The sequence below is a fragment of the Lemur catta genome, chromosome 12, assembly GCF_020740605.2.
Source record: "Lemur catta isolate mLemCat1 chromosome 12, mLemCat1.pri, whole genome shotgun sequence".
Lineage (NCBI taxonomy): Eukaryota > Metazoa > Chordata > Mammalia > Primates > Lemuridae > Lemur > Lemur catta.
In genome coordinates this window covers 65,348,335-65,375,279 of record NC_059139.1, presented here as the reverse complement: position 1 = coordinate 65,375,279, position 26,945 = coordinate 65,348,335, and the positions used below count along the sequence as shown (strand labels likewise).

General features: G+C 37.8%; 2 protein-coding genes across 10 annotated transcripts in view; one reads left to right on the top strand and one right to left on the bottom strand.

The window, feature by feature from the left end:
- ERAP1 (endoplasmic reticulum aminopeptidase 1) overlaps positions 1–1,995 on the top strand; it is a 31,121-nt gene extending 29,126 nt beyond the window's left edge. Inside the window, exon 19 of the mRNA XM_045566189.1 lies at positions 280–1,995. Within this exon, the coding sequence (XP_045422145.1) occupies positions 280–435 (156 nt within the window). The 3' untranslated portion in view covers positions 436–1,995. The remainder of the gene's footprint in view (positions 1–279) is intronic.
- Positions 1,996–3,087: 1,092 nt separating this feature from the next.
- The window catches only part of CAST (calpastatin), a 102,347-nt gene continuing 78,489 nt past the window's right edge, over positions 3,088–26,945 (bottom strand). For 7 of the 9 annotated variants that reach the window (XM_045566190.1, XM_045566195.1, XM_045566193.1 and 4 more), the window contains 13 exons: positions 25,908–26,006; positions 22,363–22,464; positions 21,776–21,859; positions 17,887–17,937; positions 17,643–17,714; positions 13,974–14,072; positions 11,127–11,231; positions 10,317–10,409; positions 8,969–9,013; positions 8,433–8,525; positions 5,944–6,015; positions 4,805–4,870; positions 3,088–3,859 (listed from right to left, as the gene is read on the bottom strand). In XM_045566190.1, the coding sequence (XP_045422146.1) occupies positions 4,820–4,870; positions 5,944–6,015; positions 8,433–8,525; positions 8,969–9,013; positions 10,317–10,409; positions 11,127–11,231; positions 13,974–14,072; positions 17,643–17,714; positions 17,887–17,937; positions 21,776–21,859; positions 22,363–22,464; positions 25,908–26,006 (966 nt within the window). In that variant the 3' untranslated portion in view covers positions 3,088–3,859; positions 4,805–4,819. The remainder of the gene's footprint in view (positions 3,860–4,804; positions 4,871–5,943; positions 6,016–8,432; positions 8,526–8,968; positions 9,014–10,316; positions 10,410–11,126; positions 11,232–13,973; positions 14,073–17,642; positions 17,715–17,886; positions 17,938–21,775; positions 21,860–22,362; positions 22,465–25,907; positions 26,007–26,945) is intronic. The other 2 variants (XM_045566191.1, XM_045566198.1) reach the window with 1 other exon arrangement.

Below are 26,945 nucleotides of genomic sequence, written 5' to 3'. Positions count from 1 at the left end.
TGGTAAACAGTGAAGTCTTTTAAAGCCTGGCAAGTGTGAACAAATAAAAGAGCTGCAGAGAAAAAAACACAAAACCTGACTTCATGAGGTATGAGCTCATTTCATACAGCTTAAGTTTATGTGTACATAATCATATCCAGACACCTGGGGCTGCCTTCTATATAGAATTTTGACAAATGTTGGAATCTTGGCTTCAGTTTTCTTTTAATGAGCCTGAAGTTACATTTGCTTAATGTAATAAAATTAATTTACAAAAAGAACCCAATTTTGTCTCACAAGGTAAAAGGATTCTTCAGCTCTTTGAAAGAAAATGGTTCTCAGCTCCGTTGTGTCCAACAAACAATTGAAACCATTGAAGAAAACATACGGTGGATGGATAAGAATTTTGATAAAATCAGAGCGTGGCTGCAAAATGAAAAGCTGGAACTGCTGTGACAACTGTTCTTGGCCAGGTTCCTGTTATCTGTAATCACCAAAATTTTGTTGAATGTGAATGTTTTCAAGCTAGAGAGGGCTGTTTTGGCTCCAGCTGAAGATACTTCCCTTCCCTTCCACTCCTGATTCGTTTGACTATTCCTAAGATTGGCTGTTAGTTTTTTCATCAATGGGCTATTGCTACCACGTGTTTCATTTACAGGTGGTGTCCTCAGATCCAAAGTGCAGTGGTGGGTTCCTTACCATGGACGAAGAACTTATTCTCAGGTGCCATAGTGTCCCAAACCCCATGCCCCACCTGTTTGTCATTCGTAAGCTGTTTCATCAATCTCCTTGAAAGACTTTGAATAGTGAAGACTACTGAACAATGAACGCCTGGCTCACAGATGAAGCCGGACTGGGGCTGTGCCCATGCTCTCCCACTGACCCCCTCCAGATCCGCTGTCCACCCTTTTCTTCCTTGCTCCTTGCCCAGGGACTGACTGGGAGGTGCAAGTCATCAGTCCTCCTTGCCCTTTGGATTTTGGTCAATGGGAACCCCAGGAGGTTGGAGCTGGGGTCGGGGGACGGAGTAGATGGAGGTGTTTCTTCCCTGGCTCCCTTGCGGAAGGTCTTAGCTCCTGAGAGGTGGCTCTGTTTTCCACACAGCCTTCTCCATCTCGGGGTTCTGGTCACTGCTTCCTCCTCTCATCCCTTCAGGACTAGGGGCCTCAGTGGGAGCCTGGCTTTTACTTGTCCTGGTGGTCTTTGTGGTTTCCTTATGCCTCGCCTGCACCTTTACTTTTGTAGCCCTTTTATAGAACCCTCCTTAGATAATTCTAATCTGAGTGTCATCTCTTTCCCCAGAGATCCTGACTGATACAGCAGCTCTTCTGAAAAAGCAGAGTGCCTTCAGGTCTATAGGAAAAACCTTTCATTTGAAGTTGTACCAGAGAGCTGTCGATCCTTAGGTAGGGAGGTGATATTTTCTCTCTCTTCCTTATTTGGCCTAGTTTTTAATTCCTAAATAACTCATTATTGGCACTTATTGCCAATAAATGATGATATACTGTTGCAGTGGAAAATATTTGCTTATATTTGCCTAAGTGAGGACAATGTATTCTTTGGCTTTCAAGTCATATATGATTTTTTTGAATATATGGCAAAAGTTTCAAGATAAAGGAATATGATATAAAAAAAGTCAAAATGTGTTGCTCTAATACAGTATGAATAGAGTGACTTTTCTGGACTTAAATGTATTTCCAATTCCATTTTTATACTTATTGCATAGTTAATGGTTTAAGAAATGAAAACAGAAATCACTGGTAATTTCCACCCCAGGCTATTTTCCTTCTAAAAAAAAACCATACACAACAGCCAGGATTTTAATGTAAAATATTTTGCTTTAATTATATTTTATATCTTGATTAATGAAACATGGAAATGCTGACTTTCAGTTTTGGTCACCTGAGGAACCTATCTTCACGTGCTTTTGGAAAAGCCCATTTTCTAAACAGATACAATATTGCTACAACAGTGTGCAGAAACCTTTTTGGTAATAAATTGTTTCTTCCCTCTAAACAGATATTTGTGATTTTTTTTTTCTAATTTAGTCAAAAAGGGCGGTCGCTTTTGATCCCACAGCTCACTCCAGTCATCGTTAGTTACCAGCAAACACTCACGTCTCCAAGATATTTCTCATAAAAAAAGAAGGCGTATTCAGAGTACCTTAAATGCTTTACGGGGAGTTTTTAAACCTCTGGATTTTGGTATGTCTTTAAAAATTACCTCTATATATGCATGGATGTTAGTAATACTGCAGCCACACCCTTGCAAACACATGTGTCAATGTCAAAGGTTTCAAAGTCTTTCCTGTTTAAACAAACAAAAAAGCAAACACCTGTTCTGCCCAGATGGGAGAATTAGATATATAGTTAAAATCCCTCAGGAAAAGTGGGATTTTTTTTGTTGTTGTTACTGCCTTCAAAATAGAATAATAATTGTATCTCTGATGGGACAGAAACAGCATTTTAAGCAGGTAACAGTTTGAAATCCCATAGGTAACTTTTAGAGAATATTTTTAGGGAATACTAATAAAATTTGCCCATTATAAGCAGTGTTATTACTTTTGCTTGCCTTGCCCCCCCCCTTTCCCCCATTTAGACAGTATTGGCCTTATTACCTGTTTTTAGTGAAGGCAGTTAAGTCCTAACAAAAGCTTTAAACTGATGCTAAGGAAGGCTGTGCTCTTTGGAAACAAATTCCAAATCTGTTTTATGTTATGTACCTGACATCTTTTCCTGCATTCACTACCAGAAAATATAGATGAAATTAAATATTTATCAAAATTCCATCAATGGTATCACTGCCGTGTTCATGAACTATTCATTCAGAAAGATCTGAGAAACCATCAAAAGTTGGAAGACATCAGAGTCTAGTTCTTAAACTGTTGTGGGAGAAAAGCAGATTTTAAAATTTCAGATATACGTGTATTTTTTTTTTAAAGCAGAAGTTTTTGTATTAAGTAAACTTAACTTCCACAAAGCCAGATGCTATACAGTGCAAAGACTAACGTGGCAATGGCTCTAAGCAAACAATTGCTGCTCAGATTTTACGTACAGAAAATAGAAAGCACAGTTTAATTCGGTAAACCAACAGAGTTCAAGCCATATGAATATTCTAAGAACTAGATTTTATTTCTTATTCTCAAAACTTGCTACACAGCGACCTCTGTAGCCTGTATTTTGCTCTTTTGCTGACTTGATTCAAGGCTCATTGTGTTTTGTGTTCATTATAAGGTACAGAAGTCCTCATACCTGGCAAAGAAGAGTTCAAACTGGAAAGGGTTCGGTGCTTCCTGGTTTGTCCAGGTTATCTATTATTAATTTATTAGCAGCAGCCCAAGAGGAGATATGTGCCCAATGTACAATATTTTATGTTTGACTTATAAACATTAACTCCAAAAAAATCAAATACAGTTCAAAAGCCCAAGAGGAAAGGGGATAATGAGAAATCAGAACATTGAAAAATGTTTAAAGCATTGTTTTCCAAATGCTAACAAAAAAATGAAGTGCAAACTGAAAATACTAATGGAGATTTACAGGCACTGTGTGTAGAATGTGCAAAAGTTTGCAAAGTTTTTTTTTTTTGGTGTTGCTTTATGAAACTTTATCAAATATATTTATTACAAATATAAAGCTTCCTTTCTCTCCCAACTGAAGGCAATTTAAAAAAAATTCAAAGTTCATCAAGACTCAGTACAATAACACAGGTGAACCAGACAAATTCATTTTTTTTCTGGAAAAGAACAACAAACCAATGTTTAGGATGTCAAAAGACTCAAATATCACTGTCTAGCAGCCACCCAGAAAAATTGTTTTCTGTTGCCAAAGCTTTTTGTTCTTCAAGTCACCATTCACCAGCTGAAGATTTTATATGCAGATACCTTGAGAAATTCAAATAAAAAATCCAGTGAACCATTTGATATGTAATCTTATTGTTATAAGCACAGTAAATATACCATTTAGCATAAGCATTGTATAATAGACAATAAGAAATTTACTATATGTAAACATGAGAGTGGATTATTAAATAGAAATCTTTTTTTAAATTTTGGGCAGAAATATTTACAGCAGTTCTTAGTTTACCTCCCTCTTTACAGGAAATAAAAATGGATCGTGCTGCGAGAGCTGAACCCAATGTAACCTTCATTTTGATTTCCTTTAGGCTTTGGTCAGTAAGTGGTTGTATGTTTTTGAAGGCTTAGAGTAAGACCTCCCATGTCTGAAGATTAAGATAAGGACCCAGCTCTTAAGATGGATCTCAGATTCCTTCATCTGTTGGATTTCTTTAGTCACCATAAATTAGAATCAAACATAGTACTTTACAAAATTAAGACAAATAAAAGTGGCCAATCTTTCCCTTTGCCCTTGTTCCCAAAAACCCTGTAATTTCCCCTAGACCCTAAACTTCTCCCTACCCTACCACATGTTGGTATTTTGGGTAATAAAAATACTTAAGGCAAAGCAAAATTAGCATGTTACAACTTAGCAAAATGTCCTTAATAACATGCAGTCATGAGCATTAGATTTCAAAGATTCAACTAGCCTTAGATAGTCATTTTCTTTAAGTGTCTGGCTTAATATTTTAAAGTCCTCTTAATCATAAGATTATGGTTTTTAAACATTCCAATAGCACAATCATCCCATTTAGTGCTTTTCAGAGAATGACTGATTATTCTGTAAATTTTGCAATTTGCATTTCATGCCCATAGTATAAAGAGGGGATGGAATACACAAGGGGTGGACTTCATTTCTCTTACTATAACACATAGGTTGGTAGAAGGTATAGTTGTCATTTAAATGAATGTCTCCATTTACATTCAACTTACCGAAGAGTGTAAACTTTAACTTGTATTTTTTTCATCAGTTTTTGGCTTGGAAGTTTCCTCTGTTGTCTAAAAGGAAAAGCAAAACCATCAGTGAGCTCTTTCTTTTCTGGATTAAGTATTAAGAAAACTGATCCACCAGAGGTGGTTTATGAGGAGAGGGGCTTCTCAGAATTAAAGGGATGATGGATGGCAGTCAGTGGGGGAAATAAGATGGTCCTTTCAAAGTTTCTCTTCATTTGGCCAAAACACCAGGAGTTCTTTCCCCTCAAGTTTATGAGCTTAAAAATAACCTTAAGGGATCCTAAATTTCTTAAACTTTTTTTTTAAAGGCCAGGGTAGGTGAAAAAAAAGGTGCATAGGTGTTCTTGGATGGCCGTGTTTACAGCAATCCATCCTTATCCTGTACTTGGGAGCATGGCTGGCCAGCTACTCACTCGTCACGTGGGGTTATGCTATTATTTGTTAAAGGGCTGATAAAGTACTTTGTATAACTGAAGTTAAATAATAAGCAAATAAGTATTTAACCTGAGATAGCATTGGTAATTGATAGTTATGCCATTATGTTTTTTTATCCTTTAATGGAATCTACTGTAGGAAGATTTCAATATCTTGTTTTTATTAAGAGCTTTGATGCAACTGGACTATTGTTTTTAAAGCCACACTTCAATTTCCCATTGTAGTCAGGGGATCGTAGTAATAATCATTTGAATCAGATGTTCTTGGAATTGTCTGATTCAACTTTCATTTCTGACCACAGCTTGAGTAATTTTAATAATAGAAAGCTCCCAACTTGTGTCCTAAAATTTATATAGACCACATACTTACTCTGGTGGTATTTTAATAAGGGCAAGAAACACAGGCAACTTGAGTTGTGTTAAGAACATTCATTTAGATTTTTAAAGCCCCAGTTACTTTAAGTGTGTGTGTTTGTGTACGTGTGTGTGTGTGTGTGTGTGTGTGTGTATATATATCTTTATCTTTAAAAACTCAATTTCTTTAGCAAGGTATGCTATGGAATAGTGATTTACAAAACCTTTTATTCTAAATAGATTCCAGTAAGACATTAAATGACTAAAGTGATAAACCCCACTCCATGTAATTGCTAAACTAATGTGTAGTATATTTACTGCTCTGTTTACCTTTGCTGAGTCCTTTGCTTTACCTCCATTCTTGGGTGCTTTGGAACTGGAAGTGGTCTTCTTGCTCTTATCCTAAAGCAAAGAAGATGTAATGAGGCTATTACTACTATCAATCTACCTAGCTATTAACTGCTGGCTACAATCAAATTAATGCAGACTATTCTTTCTAGCCTGGAGATCTCTAGTTTAATTAAATAATGGAAGAGTTTGCGTGTTTTAGTCATGATTTTTTTTAGAGCGGGGGAGACTGGGCTTGCATCGTCACCCAGGGTAGAGTGCAGAGGTGCCATCACAGCTCACTGTAACCTCAAACTCCTGGGCTCAAGGGATCCTCCTGCTTCGACCTCTCAAAGTGCTGGAATTATAGGCATAAGCCACCAAGCCTGGCCTTAGTCATGATTTTTTGAACAATGGTGAATGTACACCGGAGTGTTAAAACACGAGGTAAAAAGGATAAAAATGAGGGAAGTGTGGGTTACGCTGATGCTCTGCCAATTTCCATGATGCATGATTCACCCAGACCTTATTTTGCTCAACAAAACAGAGCTTATCTATGGGATAACAAATGTGGGTGAGGGTGTGTAGAAAAGGGAACCCTAATACACTGTTGGTAGGAATGTAGATTGGTACAGCCATTATGGAAAACAGTATGGAAGTTCCTAAAGAAATGAAAATAGAACTACTATATGACCCAGCAACCCCTCTTCTTGGTGTATACCAAAAGATGATGAAATTATCACCTCATAAACATACCTGCACTCCCATGCTCACTGCAGCATTATTCACAATAGCCAAGATATGGACACAACCTAAATGTCCATCAACAGATGAATGGATAAAGCAAGCGTGGAGTATAGATACACACAACAGAATACTACTCAGCTTTAAAAAAGGAGATCCTGCCATTTGCCACAACATGGATGGACCTGGAGGACATCTTGCTAGGTGAAATAAGCCAGGCACAGAAAGAGACATACTGTATGATCTCACTTAGATGTGGAATATATATACGAGAAAAGCTCAAATACACAGAATGTGAAATGGGGTGGAGAGGATGAGCACAGGGAGATGAAGGTCAAAGGAAAGAAAATAGCAGAGATGTAGGATGAACAAATTTAGAGATCTAATATACAAAATGGGGACTAAAGTTAATAAAATTGTATTGTATTAGAGATTTTTGTTAAATAAGTAGATTTTAGCCACTCTTGTCCCAAGAAAACTACGTGAGATGATAGATATGTTAATCTCCTTCACTATAGTAACCATTTTACCAGCTATATGTATTCCATGTCATGTTGTAAACCTCAAATATATACAATAAAATTTATTTAAAAAACAAAAAAACAAAATCAACTGGAAAAAAAAACAGAGCTTGTCTCTATTGGGAGTGGCTTTTAGGTGCAAAAGCAACAGAGCAAAAGCAAGACACTGTATTCAGTGTTATGGAGGAGAAATGTAACAATGGAAACAACCCCAGAAAGGTGGAGCATGTTACATATAAAGTCCATTCACCAAAAAGGTTGTTATATGGGAGTTACCTGGAGTGAGAAATAGGATGCTGAGGTGGTCTAGAAAGTAAATAACCCAATATGGGAGGACTGGCAATTCAGTGATTGGGAGCTATGCTTAAGAACAGCCAAAAACAATGGCAAACTGAGATATGCAGAATTAAATGGAAATCACGCGAAGGCACTCATTTCACTTTTCCTTCTGTTTGATTTATGAGACAGAGTGTGTAGTTTATAGGTAAAATGCCCCACACTTGTTGAATTGCACAGTGGTTTTTCATTTGCTTTTAATGACATGCTTTGAGCACCTGCTAAGCACCAGGCAGTTGAATGCTGAGCACAGAGGTAAAGGACATATCACAACTGTGTAAGGTGACAGCTCAGTGGTGTAATACACATACACTGACAGGTAACCAGAGTGCAAGGAGGGCATGGAAGAGAGGCCTGTCACCTTGGCCTGGGGAGGGAGAAGGGGTAAGACAAGACAGTCTCCCTGAAGGAGCTGATACTTGAGCTTCGTCCTGAGCAATGAGGAAGCGTCAACCAGTTGGGCTGGGCAGAAAGGGTAGGAAACCCCAAAGGGCAGGTGAGCACGAGAAGGCCTGGTACAGTTAGGGACTGCTCTCATTTTAAATGGACACAGACATAGCTTTACTGTCACACAACCATGTAGTGTGGCAATCAAAAATGATGGCTATGGAAATTATAAAGCAACATGACAAACATTTACGAAATAACATTAAGCAATGTTTTAGAAATGGACTACCAGTATAATTATATAAAACATACATATGGAAACAGGCAAAGGAAATATACCAAATAATACTGTTTTTGGGGTAGTGAAAGTATAGATATTTTTTCCTTTCTCTATTTTCAGGTTCTGTATGGTATCATTTGATTCATTCTATAGTTTAAAAATTATATTTATGTACACACATACATATGCATTTCAAAGAAGATCAATATGAAAAGGCACAATACCTTTGCTGTGTTCTGTGAGGTCTCTGTAGTTGAGGGACAGCTGTCAAAATCTCCTGAGAGGGCATCAATGGGGTCTTTGTCATCTGCAGTTTTCTGAGATATCAACAGAAATAACCATCAGGAAAGCAGCACAAGGCAAAATGCTATATAGGGCATTTTCCCACATCACTTAAAAAGAAAAGATGTTTATTTATTAAAAAAAAGTTGCTGACTTTTTTTTTCTAACAATGCATTGTAAAGGAGATAGTAAAACATGAAATCTTGACAGCTTTATTTTCTTTTACTCTGAGACAAGTTGCTTAGTGTTCTCTGAGCCTCAGTTTTCTCACCTGGGAAATGGTCCTGCCTACCTGAAAGGGTTTATAGTGAGGACTAAATGAGAGGTCATTAATAGACACACACATTTATATGCATGTCTTGTCATAGTACCAAGCAAGCTCAGGGTAGGCATCCAGTACATTTTAGTTTTTTAAAATGCAAAATAAAGCCATGGCTGTTTTTTTTTTTTAATAGAAACATGCTACTTTGGTAATTACCTTTGATTCCTTCGATTTCTTCGTAGGCGGCTTCACAGATTTGTCCTTAAAAACAAGGTACACTATTGATTAAACATAAATCTTTGTAAAGGTTTACTTAGGCTTAGTCGGTATGTATAGGATCTCTTATCAATGACTTCACTTGGATAAATCAGAGTACAGATTTGCAGTTAACTGATAAACCCGGGTCCCTACTATTTCTTCACCAGCTTTGCTTAATTACTACCCTTCTACTCAATAGACTTGGGGGAAATTTAAGAAAGTCTGCCCTGGAAGTGAAAGAAACACTAGGAACTTTCTGCCATCATGTGCTATCATTTATAATCCTACTTCAAATGTTACAAAAAGTTACTGGTGTTTTTATGTCTTATTTACTACAGCTCATTACACTTTGAAATTCATCAGGGATTTTCCCATCTTGGAAGGCAAGGGCATTAAATAATACATTTCCCAGTGAATACAGGGCAAGGTGGTACTATCAGAGCGGGGAGGACTCCAGCAGGATGCAGAACTGCTATCTGGAGGCAAACCCAAAGCAAGAGCAAGGAGAATTGATTCCTGTAACAAGAGACACTGGGGCCGCCAGTGCTGTTCAAACTAGAGAGTCATCTTACCCTCCGAGGGAATCAGTACAGAAAGAGAAGGATGTAATTTGCTCTTTCTTGTTTTTATTTGATGAACAGGCCTGCAAAAGGTTATTTATCTAAGTGACTCGAAAGTAAGAGCTGAATAGGAAAGGGGCAGGGAGGAGAGGGGAGGGGGAAGCAGACTGAGTTGACCTAAGAACTGGCTTCCACGTTGGAGACAAAAGCTAGGACTTTTGGACACAGAAACTGGACTTGCTACTGAGAATATCATTTTGCCTGTCTTCACTTTCAGTAGTGCTAGTGATGATGTAGAAGAAAGGGAGATCCCAAGTCTTGGAGCTGCCTTATTTATTTACGCTATTAATTATTCCAACACTAGCTCCTTTTCTGCTTTCCTTACACAGAGGAAATTCCTTTGAAATTCCATTGCCTTGGACATTTTTATAGCCTTTCCCTTGAAAAGAGAATCCGTCTATGTACATCTCTTGGGTCACTCTTAAGTGTCAGTGAGTGACTGAACATTAGTCAACCCTGTTCATACCACAGAGCCCAGCATATGAATAGCAAATGATATTGGCTCAAATTGATATTTATAGAATTCCAGACAGCCTGTTCATCAGCTCTGGGGGCACATTAAAAGCAGTCAGTCATGACATGTTCTTATGCTATTGTAAAAGGTGCAGCTTTTATTTATTTCAAGGGTGGTTTGAATTTAAAAAGCTTTGTAGCAAAATCTGATCTAGGCTTTTGCCTCAGTTTACCTTCCCATCACCATCCAGGAGATGTCTGTATTCAGGTGGGATAGTGTCATCTCTTTCTCCAAGCTTGTCTCTATGTTCGGCTTTAGATTTTTCCTATTAACAGTGAGCAGATTAATTAACATTCATTTCCTCCTTCACTTAGAAAATACATTCTAAAATGCCACACTCAGCATTTAGTATACATTTATGAAGCAAAGCATATGGTCTGGTTTTATTTTTTAAGCAGCAGAACAACACGGAAGACTTCAACAGATTACTAGTTGGTGAAAAAATGTAAACACATATGCTTCTTCTATATGTCAATCCCTATCTGTGAATTTTCTATCTGTATTTTAAATTGAAATAAATGGCTAAATAATTATCCTCAGACACCATGTTAGGAGATAAAACCCAAGGGTGTAAAATATCTTTTCTTTTAAGGTATGAGTTTCACTTTTCAAGTAAAAGAATCAGGCCACTGAACCTTGGCACTTAGGTAACATTTACAACTTTGCCTATTTATCAGCAATGCTGCAGGGTGAGGATAATCGCTGACCTGAGTGGACGTGCTAGCGCTTGCGTTGCAGGGAGCAAAGCTGCCACTGAGTAAGCTGTGCCTACCCCCCAGCATCTCCGCCTCAGTGAGGCTTGGCTGGTCTTTCCTCACAGATTCAGGGGCCTCCCCCCTCCACTGGAGTTCCGATTTATTTTTCTATATCATTATAATTCCATTTTTCAAACATAGGTTAAGTTCCCATCAATATTCCTATGACAATGATAGAACCAAGACCCAAGGATTAAAATTGCACTTATTAATGGATTTTTTTCTACCTTTACTTTATCCTCCATTGGTTTGTTCTCATCAGGGTCAGGCTGCCTCTGTCCTAGACTGTCAGAGAGTTTATCCAAGGCATCGTCGAGGTCTTTGTCACTCTGCTAAAAAATAAATAATTCTGAATGAGTCAGTGGTTAGCCAAACTGTATCAGAGGCAAACCAGCCTGGGAACCCCATCTTTTCAGGAGGGGACCTGTTCCCTTGAAAGAGAAAGACATCTTGGGGTGGAGCAGGGGACAGACAGGGTCAGAGAAGGCTGAGCGTGGAAGATCAGGGAGGGGCAGCGGCACCTGTCACCCTGCCAGGGTTGCAGTCCAACACCTTCTACCCACCCTGCCATCTCCTGGTGAAGGTCCCACCAGCTTAAGGAGCCTTAGTGGTAGTGTCAGGGGCCACACCCCAGCAGGTGACCTAGAGGCCACTTAAAGGGTCCAGAAGTAAATGAACCAATCACATTCCTTTCATTTAGAAATTAAACATGATCAGAAAACTGGATGTGAAAATAACATCCACAGATGTCAGATGGTTAGGAAGCAGGATTTTGGGGGTTCCTTTGGTTTTGTGGGTGCGCTGTAAGACCAGATGCTGAAGGGTGCATCTCACACAGCACAGCATGACAAAACATAGAAGGTGGGGAGCTGTGGAGCCCAGCACTGCCATCTCGATACTGCCTAGAGCATGAGAGCCCAGACAGTGTCATGAGAGTGGAAGGGGCTTCTCTGCCACACTGGGGACGAGGGGCCTCAAAAGACTTCAAAGACTTTCTGAACTGATGGGGAATCTCTCTCTCTCTTCACCTTTAGGAAGCTTCATAGGAAGCTCATGGGGTATTTAATCCCTCTGAGTGTCAATTTCCTTGACTATGAAGTGTGAATAATAACAGTACCCATACTTCTAGGTTGCTGAGAAGAATAAGTGACTGAAAAGGCATTTAAAACAGTACTTGTATGTTAGCACTTAGTACATTGCACATTAATATTATTACAGTGAAGTCCTGAGAAGTTTTTTTCAAAATATTTTTCGACATAGTGCATTCAAAATATTGACTTCCATCTCTATATGAATTCAGTTAAAATGTGTTTAACAACACTGTGCAAGACACCACGCTGAGCTCTGTCCTACACCGTACAGAACTTTCCAATTGATTTTCAAGGCATTTGCATGTACATTACCCAGTTTTATTTGATGCCCACAATGGCCCTGAGTAAACCAGTAAGGGTTTTTTTGGAGGCAGAAAGCAAGCTTAGGGAAGCTAAGTCAGTTGCTTGAAGACATATTGTTAAATAGTGAATGGAACCCAGGTCTTGGGACTGACAACACACAAAGCTTTCCCCTGTCCTGCTCAGTCACATCCACGATCGTCCATTTCCTCCTGAAGCAGCTTTTCCTGTTGGGGTGATTTGATTATACAGCTCTTTGAAAATATGTCTTAAGATGCTTTCAGTGTATGTAACACTGCTGGTGACTGTCTAATAACCCCATCAAAGAAAGCTCCCGTGAATTGTGATGGCTTAGTTGACATTTATTTATTTGTTTAAAGTTTTATGCTTAGTTTTAGTGATATCGCAAATAAAATATTAACTAAAACAAGACTTTCTGATGGACAAAGTGATGAGAGAAGTGTCATTCTTAAAACCTACTTGTTAAAGGCAAAAGCTTTTTGATTGCTAATGTTTACTAACAGCCTCCAAAGGGGCAGAACCTCTGGCCCGAGTGTTGGAGGGTTAAGAACGGGAGTGTGAATGGCAGCCTGGTCATCAGTGAGTCTTCCTTTCTGTTGCATAGGTGCTTTCATCACGTGGGTATGTTTGCACACACACACACACACACACACACACACACACACACACACACACACCCCACAGGGCATTTTACTGATTGTAAGTGCTTCATTAGAGCCCAGGATTATAGCTGCTGATGGTGGAGCTACCCACAGCCTCGTCTGGGCTTTGTCATCTGTGCCTCTGGATATTTTCAGATGATCTTGAGGCTGACCCAACAGGATGAAAATTCATCAGAATCTCAGACTACAGCACTAAGTATGCTTTGATGCTACATCAAAAGGAATGGAAACATAGCTGACTTCACTAGAGCTACTTCATCTCCTTCTAGGAAACGAGGCACTGTTCACCAAAGGAGAGGGGGATCTGGTTTAAGGCAATCCCTTTATCTTTTGATGTGCCGTGGTCTCCTCGATAGTGTATAATTTGGTACTGCACAGGTAATTAATCAAGGAAGTCTGGAAAAGCTTTGGTCCCATAGCCTTGCCTCAGAACATGTAAATAATTAAAACAACATTGCTGCTGAGGTTTTCCTATTGCTAGCAATCGGAAATGACAAACTTTTACTGGTGTGAATGGGAGGAAAACAGTGCTATTCCATGATAGGTTTGTAAAAAAAATTTTTTTGAGACATTCAGACACAAGAATTCCATAAAATAAACTTTGAGGTTAAATAATGGGTAGTAAATTACAGCATGTATTAGGAAAAATATAAAGGAGAAAATCAATTATCAGGCAAGCTAAAGAATTTTTCAAATCTAGTACTTCAAATACAGACATGATGCACATTATGGCACTTTCAGTTCTAATAAAGTGACAATAACATTAAGCTCCTCAACTGTGTTAAATACTTTCACATATGTTGTTTCATTTCATCATTTCAAAGTTATTCTCTGTCATCTCCCTAAATCACCAGTCGTAGCTCTTCTGAAACAGATGGTGCTTGATCTTCCTAATAATTTAGTCTATTTTCATTTGCTCTAAGCAGGTGCCCTATTTTCTTTCTTGTTGCTGCTGCTGCAAAAACAAATATTTATCTCTCAAATACGGTATGTTGCTTACCGAAGTGTCACGGGGCGGGGCTCCAGAATGAGTGGTTGAAGCTGGGGTTTGAGAAACCACGTCAGAGATGACAGCAGAAAGTTTAGCCTCTTCGAATTCCTTTTATTAAAAAAAAATTTTTATCAGTAACATGTTGTGTATAAAATTATGCCCACAAAGCCATCCCTTAAATACAGCTCTTAAGCTAGCTTTAGCACTGTTTATTCTCTTGATCCAAATAGTCTCATAGTAACATATAATCTTAAAAGTAATTTTTATTCTACTTCCTTCTCTATAGTATTTTTTATATAATTTCCTATTTCTATTTCATACTCATATTTATTATTCTAAATATGGTTCAACAGAGTTCACATATTTCCTATTGTACATTTAGGTTAATTACAGGTTTTCAGCTTTTTAAAAAATTGCTTTGAATAAGTTCTAGAAGTGGGTCTTTTTATGATGTTGGCTATATTCTGCCAAACTGAGCTCTCAAAAGTTGCTAGGAATTATACTGCTAAAAGCAATGACTTCCTCCCCCCCAGGGCCTTGCTTGTCAGAATTAGATTTTTATCACATAATTTTATTTCTGATAATATAGGTATAAAATGTGCTATCGTTGTTTGTATAATATATTGTGGTATATAGTATGAAGTTTCAATTTTGTTATTCTTTCTCAATGTTGAATATTATTCTAGAATCTTTCTGAAATAATTTTTAAAATATGCATATGTACTTCATATTCAAATACTCCCTTTAATTTGACAAAACTTTAGCTATAATTGTTGATGGAAAACCAGAAACAAATCCAGAACTCTTTGGAAGCTCCAATTATGGGTACTTTATTTTGAGAAAAAGAAAACAGAAAATTTTACCAAAGGATGGGGAAAAGAACATTAAAGAATACTAATTTTAAGAAAGTTACTTCAGCATAATATACAATATTACCAGACATTATATAAACTAATTTAGATAAATATAAGATACTTAATGTCAATTGATACCCTATGAAGACATTTTAGAATGTACTATCTTAGGTAATCTAAAATACAACATATTAAATAAAATTCATTTTTAGTTATGGGAAATCTTTGCTTCTATTACAACTGTCAAATAAAAAAAATAACATAATAAAATATTTATTTCTATTGTTACTTCTTAAACTGAATATTTTATTGACTCATTATTTAAGCCTTTTAATACCAATTATGGAATAATCTATCATCTGGAAATTTGCTTTGCAAAGCTGTATCTATATATATTATCATTTAATCTGAAACTACATGAAAGTAATATTTTTTTCTCTTTTTAAAAATACTAAGTCTATCATTCATATCCACTTCTAAATTTGTTTTGCATTGACCTATGAGTTGTGTTCTGCATCAGTACTGTATTTTCTATTACGACTATGTAACATATCCTAGTGTTTAGTTGGATTAATCTGCCCTAAAAATACTGAAAAATACTTTAATATTTTTTCATATTTTATATTGTACAAATATATTTTTAAATAATATTGAGTTATAGAAACTACCTTATTGCTATTTTAATTTAAAAAATTAGCTTATAAAATGACTTGCAAGAATTGTCATTCTTTTTATGATACATTTAAACTGTCTTAATGTAGGGGTTTCAGTTTCTTCATGTCCTTATTTTTCTAATCATTTCTCCTTTTGAAGTTTTCTTTACATAGATCTGATATCTCATATTAATTATATGTTCTAATCTATTGTTAATGTACATAGCATACCTAATGTTATTGACAAATAGTGATATCTACAAATACATTAAAGTGTTCCTTTTTAATGTTTGTCATTTCCTTTTTATGTGTTGTTAATGATTCTTCCATGCAACATTAAGTTTAAGTGACAATAAACTAAACTTTTCATAGTTTCTGTAAGGAAATTCCTCTAGCATGATATTGAATATTGATTCTTAAAACTAAATACTCTTTAACACATTAAGGGGTTGCCTATTTTTTTAAGGTTTTTATTTATAACATAAATATATGTAAAATTTCAAATATAACTGTTATGTGGACAATTATTTGATTATTTGTTTGATGTACCACTACATTATATTAAGTTTCTGTTTTTCTCTATTACTGATGAAGGTGGTTATGACAATAAATGTGTCTCAAGAATACTGCTTTGGCTGCTACTCAAAGATTTTTATTTATAATGTCTTATCTTTGATTTTTTAAGTCTATTATGAATTTGATTTCAATATTATTAGGGGAATATTTAAAAATTTTTCTTTTTAAATAGAATTTCTGTTCTATTTTATTATGATTAAAGAGCATGGTATGTACAGTAGCTGCTTTTAAAAATATTTGAATATTAATTATGAGCCAGTATATATTTTTCCTCCAAGGTTCTTGGGATGTTTCTCTAAATAATTTTCTGTTTTCATTATTTGCTTATCATAATCACTTTTTTCTACTTTACTAATTATATTGTCGACACTAATAATTTTTTTTCTTTGCTAGATTGTTAATTTCCTAAGAGTAAAATTTTTTTTTAAATTGTTGTTTGATCTAATCATTTCCCTGCTGTACACGTTAGGGGTAGGTGGAGGGGGTACATATAAGTTCATGTTACTTTTTCCAAATCTTTAAGTTTCTAAGAGAAAGAAACCCCTAACTATTGTAATAATAATAATGACAGTCAGGGTGAGGAGGGGGCATTCCAGTCTTGTTCCCCACAATTTGTTCAGGTGTTCTGTGTCACTGCAGTGGCATGGTTCCACATTCCTGGGATACTACTCACGTGGTTTTCTTCCCTATGTCTTTCAAGTTTTCTAAATCAGGGCCGGAGTGCCTCTCTGTGATGTGCAATTGCTTGAAGGAGGATGAGAGGGAAGTCATGGGATGGGGTGAAGGAACAGTGTGGTGCTTTTATAGGGGTGTCACGAGGACCGTGCTGTGGTTAGCAAGCCCTTCTTTGAAGGGTTTATCACTTCAGCAAGAGCAACAACTTCAGGCAACTCCAAGGAATCATTATTTCTTCCAGTTGTCACTCATTCTGTCTATAAATATATTTATATTCTGATATTTTCCATGCCATTCTCCACACAGGAATCTGTTAATTTGTTTTCCAACTGACTGCCAACACTACATTCAGTGGTTTAAAAACTGGGTTTCAAGTAAATAGGTAACCCAGACCCCACGTGAAAAGGTTCTGCAGCTGTATAAGTTTGGGAAATCTAACAGACTTAACAATATATATTTGCATATAAAAAGCCCTAAAAATCCTACAGTAGGGAAACCTGCTTAACATTACCCAACATTGTTCAAACTTTGTAGTAACAGAATTCCCTTTGAGGGACTATTACACATAGAGCTAAGTTTTCTTAGGAGGCAATTTGGGAAATGATAAATTGTAGAAATAACAAGCAAAGTAGCCTGAGAAGTAATTTTGGATAAACCCAAATTTAAATTTTATTTTCATAGGGGTACTTGATATAGTACATGCTCATTGGTCCAATTAGTTAGACTGCTGAAAACATCCACTGTGTTGAGACTTTATTTCATGGGGCGACACATTTTTAATGGCTACAGTGGATCAAGGGCCATTAATTTTGTGAGTTTCCTCAGGTCCCAACTCAGATTCTAAGTCACAAGTTGCCATTTATTTTTGGAATTAATTTACCCTAAAAGTAAAGAAAGAAAACCAAGAATTCCAGACTTACAAGAGATGAAGTGTTTGGGGGACCGGAGAAGTCCTCAGACAGAGCATCAAGAAGGAAGTCGTCACTCATGGGCTGTAAGAACCAGGAAATGTATCAACAACATCATTGTCATCTGTCTCCTCTTCAAAATGATGTCACTATTTACATGCTGATCAACTCACTAAGAGGAAGGCTATGTCCTTCCTGAATTAACAACCAGGGCCAAAAGGAAGGAGATATACTCAGAGAAAACTGGCTTGCTTACTGGAAGCTGTTCCTTGGGCTCTTTTGGCAGCAGTGGTTTTCCATCTTTATCCTATCCAGGGGGGAAAAACATAACACTGAATCATTTCATATTCTATCCCAAGTATGAAACCTTGTAAACATTACAAAGGGCTTACAGGTTATACCTGCTGTTGTACGGTTTAGATTAGATTTACCATTTCAGGACACAGGTTCTCTCACCAGACACTATGTTCCAATTAGTTCATGTCAACAAACAATCAGCTCATAAGTACCAGGCATTCCCAAGGCACAAGGGCTGCACACCAGATTAGGTATGGTTTGTGATCTCAGAAGCCCAGAGACTAGCAACTAGCACAGGAGAAAAATGGGTGAATGGTCAATGTCATGTGGCACGTGGTGCTGTGATGAGGGTTTGTGGGATGGTGTGAGATGAGCTCCTCACCTGCCTGGGGCTGAGTTTTGCAGAAGTTGCTTGGAAAACACTGGTTGATTTTATAAGCCATGCATCTAACTAACATGCATGGATTACGTGCCAAGCCCTAAGTACCGGGACTACAATAGAAAATAGCACAGATGAAGCCCCTGTCTTCAGGGAGTTTGCCTTGCAGGCAAGGCACTCTGAAACTTGCAGCTCAGATACGTCAAGCTTTAAATGGCCCTAAGTGCCACTTTTGAGTAATAGGGCAAAACTGATACAGCATTTGGGGCTCTTTAGTAAAAGAAGATATATAAGTTAGTGGTAAATCCCATGTACACACATACACAAAAATAAGCAAGCACAAAGCTATATTAATATTTGTGAATATTTCTCCTGAGAAACTGGTTAAGGTTGGTTTTTATTTGTTTCATTTAAAATGTGAGGTGCAGTGGTTTAGAGGTACAAGTTGCACATCGCTAATCTGAAAACCGGAAATCCAAGATGCTCCAAAATCTGAAACTTTTTGAGCGCTGACGTGACACTCAAAGGAAACGCTCATTGGAGCATTTTGGATTTTTGGATCAGGGATGCTCAGCAAGTATAATTCAAATATTCCAAAAATCCAAAAATAATCTGAAATCTGAAATGCTTCTGGTCCCAAGCATTTCAGATGAGAGATACTCAACCTGTATCATCTGCTTCCCTTGTGAGTGACATAAACCCCTTTACCTACTTTCCATCTCCTCTGTAGTCCACCCGCACATTCTCACCTTTCTTCAGGGAGGAGGGAAAGCAGAACCTGGGCTTGTTCTCCACCACCCATTAGGGGCAAAGGCAGCAAATTTCCCCAGTGATGTATGGGACCCTGGGGACACTTCTGCTCCACACTCAAAGGAAGTCAATTTTCTATCACTGCATCATCACATGTCTGGAAGGGGAAGCTTGTGGCCTCCCCTCAGGTAGCTGAATCTCCCTGAAGAGACCCGATGAGAGCGTAGTTGACAAATAACAACATAGGGTTTAAATAATAGATGAAGCCAGCACCTGAAAATGTTCTGTAGCAGTAGTTAACTAACAATGTGTGAGATAAACAAGTTCAGAGGAGGATGAGACTACCACAGAATGAAATGGTTGGGGAAAACTGATTACCTGCTTTCTTAAACACTACGACTAAAATTCAGCAAAGGGAGAGAGAGGAAGCAACCACCCAATCATTCCTATGGACAGAGTCCTCTGCGCTTGACCAGTCTGTACTGGAGGGGTAGTCCGTGCAGGCAGAGCATGTGGCCCCTTAAGATGCTCTCTAACAACTTTGAAAAGCAACATACGAGCAAACCCAAATTAATAGAAGTGCCATGGTTTCAACTGAGTTGTGAAATACAGAAAGGAAGAAGAATAAAGATACCCAGAATAATACACTTTCAATCAAGGAGAGCTCAGCATAGTTCCTGTGTTTGCCATATAAATGGACTAGTGCACATGGATGAGTAAAGAGTATGCATTTGATTTTCTGGAATTATTAATGAAATTTTGTTGAATATTCTTTTAAGTAGTGACATGTTATGAAGATGACTGACATTTGTTCAACTGTCCATGCATCTACCTTATTTAAGTGACTGCATTTAAACTACAAGATTCGTAATGGGGTCTTCCCCTCTGTTACTTGTCCTGTACAACCTATACTTTCAAAATAAAGGAAATGGGCCAACTTGCCACATTACTCAATGTTAAACAAGCTCTCTTATCTTTCTAACTTACATCTAAGAGTTGCACAGTTTTCCTCATAGAAAATAATTGTTCCTCTAGTCTCGTCTCTTCAATAAATGGTGGGGGAAAACTGGATATCCATATATAGAAGAATGAAACTAGACCCCCTCCTCTCACCCTATACAAAAATCAACTCAAAATGGATCGAAGAATTAAATGTTAAGGCCCTAAACTATAAAGCTACCAGGAAAAAAACACAGAAGAAATGCCTCAGGATTTTGGTCTAGGAAAAGATTTTATGAATAAGACACAAAAGCACAGGTAACAAAAGCAAAAATAAACAAATGGGATTCTATCAAACTAAAAAGCTTCTGCACAGCAAAGGAAACAATCAACAGAGTGAAAAGAAACCTACAGAATGGAAGAAAACATTTTCAAAGTACTCATCTGCCAGGGGATTAATATCTAGAATATACAAGAAACTCAAACATCTCAACAGAAAAAAAAAAAAACCACAATTGTATTAAAAAAAAGGCAACTGATCTGAACAGACATTTCTCAAAAGAAGATATACAAATGGCCAACAAATATATGAAAAAATGCTCATCATCAATCATCAGGGAAATGCAAATCGAAGCCACAGTGAGGTATCATCTCACCTTATTTAGGATGGCTATTCTAAAAAAGACAAAAAATAAAAAATGTTGGCAAGGATGCAGAGAAAAGGGAGCTCTTATACACTATTAGTGGGGATGTAAATTTGTACAGCCACTATGGAGAACAGTATGCAGATCCCTCAAAAAACTAAAAATAGAACTGCCATATGATCCAGGAATCCCACTACTGGGTATTTGTCCAAAAGAAAGGACATCAGTATATCAGAGAGACATTTGCACCCTCATGTTTACTGTAGCACTATTCACAATAGCCAAGATGTGGAATCAACCAAGGTGTTCAACAGATGAATGGATTAAAAAATATTATTCAGCCATAAAAAAGAATGAAATCCTGCCATTTGCAGCAAGATGGATGGAATTGGAGGATATTATGTTAAGTGAAATAAGCCAAGAACATAAACACTGCATATTCTGACTCATATGTGGAAGCTAAAAAAAAAAAAAAGCCAATCTCATAGAAGTAAAAAGTAGAACAGAGGATTCAGAGGCTGGGAAGGGTTGGGAGAAGGGAGGGATAGGGAGAGATTTGTTAAAGGATACAAAATTACAGCTAGATAGGAGGAATAAAATTCTATACCACTGCAGGATCACTATAGCTAATAATACAGAATTTCAAATAGCTAGAACGAAGACATTGAATGTTCCCAACACGAAGAAATGATAAATGTTTCAGATGATGGATATGCTAATTACCCTGATCTGATCACTATACATTATATGTATCAAAACATCATGTACTCCATGAACGCACACAATTGTCAAATTAAATTAAAGAAACAAGTAAATAATTGTTTCTCATTTTGGTTTTCCTGTCTATCCAAGATTTTTTATATTTCTGGTATTGTTAACTGCTAGTTAGAAGGGAAAACATTAGGTAGCTTAGATATTCGATTTCTTTCACTAAAGGGAGGATTGAAAGGCCACTTAGGAATATTTTAGTTCCATATCTGGTGTTCTAACATGATTATTAGTGGACTAATACTATTTGGTGTTTGAAATATTAAGAAAGATCTTTATACTCCAGGTCTATTCCCATGCCCCTTCTTTATGTATATGAAATTCAGAATGAATTAAAATCAAATAGAAAAATACTCTGGCCTGTTTACCTTGACTTCTTCTAATCTATAATCAGGAGGAATTGTTTCTTCTTTTTCACCAAGTTTTTCACGGTCTTCTTCTTTGGCTTTATCCTGCATAAAAATTTTATCATTTGCATTAATCATATATCTGTTTTCCCATCAAATGGATGCCTGAGTGACTAAATTTGAGGTAAACAAATCTATCATTAGGTTAGGACGTATGTATGGCCATATGTTTACAGTTCCTACAGCGACTGTATCCTAGTTTGGCAGGCTCAGACACCACGATAAGCCTGCTGGGCTGAAAGGCAGCTGTAAGGAGCAGCAGGCAGCTGCCACTTGTCTCCTGAGTCCCCGGCAATGGCCATGACGCAGGCAGGCAAAGGTGAGACTCAGAGACTTCTGACATGCGCATGCTATCCATCCACTGTGGCAGTTAAACGCTGGTGCTTACTCAGGTTTAGCTTATTAAAGGATATGCACAATAACTGAGAAAGCCTGCTGGTCATGTTTTGTGGGAAATATTTAAAAAACCCAAACGACTAACTTATTTGTGGGGGGGAAGAGGATGATCAATGACAGCTATTTTCTAGAAGTGCGTGAGTTGTCATTACCTTGACTTTGTCTATCACAGGTTTTCCATCTTCTGGATCTGCTTCCCTTTCTCCCAGGCTACCAGCCAAGGCTTCTACAGCATCATCTGGCACTGTGCCCTTCTGAAAGTACACGAGTGCATATACTAAGTAGGTGGTTAATCATTCCTAAAACAGACTCTATCAAACAATTCACAAAGGCATATCCTCATTTCAAATAAGAAGCACATGTCATCTTTTATTAATAATAATCTGAGTTATCAATTGAATTAGAATCTATGTTTAAAAAACTTAAAATGTTAAAAATTAGAGCAAGTTTCCCATATTAAACATTAAGTATGTGCCACTTATCTGTTGACAACGAGAAACTTACAAGATCTAACCCGGAGTTTTGGGCTAGAAATAAAGAAGGCAATAGAATGAGAAACACAGAGATGCTGGCAAGCCAGGAAAGAAGACAGACATGATATTTATGGAGATCACTCTATAGGCGGCACAGGAAAGATTTTCAGAGGGCCCACGAGACATTCTTCCCCATTATCTGAGAGGTAGCCTGGCCTGTCTCAAAGGCAGCGGCTCGGGTAGAGCCTCTATTGAGGCACAGAAGCGTGTTTGCTCCATGGGGCTTCTACTGGTCAAAGTGGATTTGAGGCTGCTTCAGGTAACTCTGCCTGGGACTGACCAACCTGAGTGGCACAATGAGAACTGGCACCTGTGATCCAGTTGTTCAAAACGAAACATGCTCCCTCGCGATGTACTGAGCTCTGGCCATGCTGGTGCGTAAAATGAAACCGGATGAACACACAGCATCGATGGTGCAAAGGGAAAATGAAGGAGAAATCATGTTTGGGCTAAAACGACTAGATCTGGCTTTTCCAAACTACAGGACATGATCTGTACTTTAGTGGCTTCTAAAAATAAATTTAACTGTAATGGTTCGTGGCCAGGACTTTTTTTTTTAAATGAAAAGAATAGAAAATGGAATGGATCATATATAACGGATATAAGTATCATTCTTCAAACTGTTGTTTCCACCGTATGTGTACCGGGTTGCAGTACTGATGAATTTCCAACTGTTGGTCTTGCTTGGTCAAACAAAAATGTGAAAGCCCTTGGATTAAACAGTCTCAGAGTTTAATCTTATTATAAAAATCTCTGACATCATATTCAGTATCTATTGGAATTTTAGAGTAAAAGTGTATTTCTGTTTTATAGATCTGAGCCCTCATTCCAAGTAAGAAAAACTGTTTTTCTGCTAAGCTGCACTGCAAAAGGAAAGATCTCCAATGAGAGAGAGCCTAAGTGGAAAGTGATTTACTGCCACCTAGTGGCTGGACACTGCATGGATTTTATTCCCAGGAGCAACAAAAAAATGCCTGAGGTATCTAACCTGTTGGGGATTATACCTAAACTAAGTATTAAGAGTTGTAATATTCCTATCAAGAGTTACACTGGTCCCCAAGGCTTACCCAGGCAATATGAGTTGCTACCTGATTTGAGACTCCTGTTCACACTTTAATTCTGTTTTCCCATACTCTGCTGTTTTTGGAAACCTACTGCTTCCCAATCCCATGTTCTTTGCAAATCTCTGGTTTAAGAAATTAATGAAAAAGAGTTAAAGAAAAGCTAGGAGAAGAAGCAGTTTTAAGAACTAAGAAATGTGCAAACAAGACTAAGGACTAAAACTTCTATTTTTGTAGTATTTCATGTTGTCAAATGCAGAACCAGAACTCAGGTCTCTGGGTTTCCTCAATAAACTTTCTTTTTATACACACAAGAACCACCCAGAGTGCACATGCATTTCCTCCTTCTAGTCTGTTTTCCTTTACTCACTAATCTTCATGCCTTTCTTGAGTCTTCTGACCTTTATCACATTCCACAGCTATTCTTTCTGGCTCCTAAGGATGTCACCATCCCAGAAATCCCAGCTGCCTCAGTGATCGTAACCTTGGCAACTGGCCAGAGTTGGTGGTGTAGACGCCCAGGACAGGTGGTCAGGGAAGGGGAAAACAAGAGCGTTTTGTTGGGGGGGGGGCGTCCACTAAAAATCCAATGCTCAATTCTCTATAGTCAGGATAAAGCTGGAAAGGAACTGACTGAGCCCTTGAAGGCGTGGCTGTCACACTTGGCAGATGAGGTACAAGGCACAGGTTTTAGCCACAAGAGTTCTATTCTGAAATATGAGCTATTGCATTTTTGATTCCAATCACTGTCTCTGTTCCTGTGTTCTTCACTGGACCCTTCCCTCCTCTGTTCTTTACTGTGACTCGGCACTCACAAAATAAAAGTTTCTAGAGAGTGTCCTCAAGCCTCATGAAAAGGTGGCAGGGGGTGGGGGGTTGTCCTCAAGTTCTGTCTAAGGCCGGAGGGAGACCCTGGACTCAGGGGATTTGCAGTTGGCACCAAGGGCTTTCCTGGCAGGAGGCAGCCATTTCACGGCCCACAGGGCACTTGCGCTGTGCCTTCTCAAAGGCGACCTCTTCTCAAACAACTGAATGCATACCCCAAATTCACAGAGAGCTTTGCATTCCTGTGTTGGTCTGTCCTTGGCTCACTGGTCTTCCTGGAAAAATGATGCAATTTCTACTTCTCAGTGTGATCCTGCCTTCCACCTGCAATCCCTTTGTAATTTCCCCTGGAGAGGGGCTCCATCGCCCACATTCCCTGTGCCATTTTTCCACATGGGAATGATCAAATTGTATTTGTGAGCTTGAGATCTGGCCCACATCCACGCTAGGCTTGAAGGTAGCTGAGAGCAGGGGTCATATCTTTCATCTCAGACGAGGCTCTGAAATGTTAAGTGGGTTGTTCAAGGTCAACTCAAAGCCTCATTTCCTCATCTACAATAGGAAGATGATCAGAACAGACTTCATAGTGTCCTTGTGAAAATTTAATGAGAAGATATTGCAAAGCATCTAGAACAACTGCATAGCAGATGCTGAAAGTTAGCTATTCAGAGTGTAGATTTACTGCATCTGTAGTAATGAAATATATTTCTATCAGATGTTATTCTCTGAGTCAGAGTCTATCATTAGCTAATGGAAATAAAACCCACTGAAATCAAAAGAAAACAAAGATTGAACTAGTTAAATATCATATCTCATACAAAGAAAGTGAGAGGGAGGCAAGAAATGAAGAAGGCAAGGGAAAGGAATTGAGTTGATCCCTCTTATTTTAGTTGGGAGAGTAGGGAGGAATCATGATTTTGATGCAAATTATTCCACCAGGGAAGTCAGTAAAAAGTAACCTTGGGCAGCCTGTGGATCTCCAAACAGGCTTAAAAGATGCAGGAAAGTGAAAAAGCAGGATTCTCCATAATAGCTGAGGAACTAGAAGGAATTTCAGAAGATGAAAGAAAAACATAGCTTGCTGCAATTTAATTAAAAATTTTAATTTAGTGTGAATTTCTAGCACACCCCTGAGGCCCAAACAACAATAGATACTATAGCTATATCACATTTATTTTTATTTTGTAAGAATAAAAAAAAGATGGCAAAATATAGCAGAATGTGATGAGAAGAACAGAACTTTCTCAAGACACTGTTTAATGCCTGAGAACCACTCACCGGGGGAGCAGCTGGCTTGGGTGGTGCTGACTGTATACTGCACATGGAGGTCCGAGGCACGGCCTCTGCCACAGCAGCCGGGGCAGCCGCCTTAGATGTCTGAGGAAAGAAGCAAGTACTTTGAATAACTTTAGAAATGTATGTTTAATAAGACTGAACAATGATGGACCAACAAGACACTGCTATATTATACGCTATGCACATGATTTCCTAGAATGCGAAAGGACTGCTGAGCAGTAAATAAGTCAAGGCATATTAAAACTCTTCGGCTACCATTATTTCAATTTGGTTTTCTCTCTCACCTTAGGTAGGTTACTTAAGCTGTCTGAGACTCAGTTTGCTTATCTGGAAAATGAGAACAATGATAGTACCTACATCTCGAGGGTTGATATGGGGCTTAAATGAGATAATGCGTAGAAAGGGCCATGCGTAGTACCTGGGGACACACTAAGGTCAATACATTTGAGCAATCACTGCTAATATTTATATATATATTTGTCATCATATATAACAACAAAATATACCTATTATATAATACAACATAGTATCATATAAAATGATATGAAATGTAAGATCACATTACAAATTATAAATATCTCTGTTTAAATGCAAGGTAGTAATACTATACCAGGGTTCTAAAAGTGTGGTCCCTGGACTGACAGCCTCAGCACCACCATAGAAATGCATATTCTTGGTCTCCCAGCCCAATGTACTAAACAGAAATTCTGGGGGTGGAGTCTAACAATCTGTGTTTTAACAAAGCCTCCAGGTGATTCTGGTACATGCTAAAGTTTGAGAACCGCTATACTACCTTATCACAAGAGTAAAATTTCCAACAAATTATTTTAAATCCAGACATTTTTGGAAGCCTATCCTAATATGCGAGGTGCTTAAGCAAATGATCATTAATAGGGTCTGATCTCTTCTATCAGGGAACTTACTATCTATTAAAACCTAAGTATAAATGTTAGAGTTGAAGAAAGATCAATACACCTAAAAACTTGTTTGTAACAAACGCTTTAACAGAAGCAGGGATGG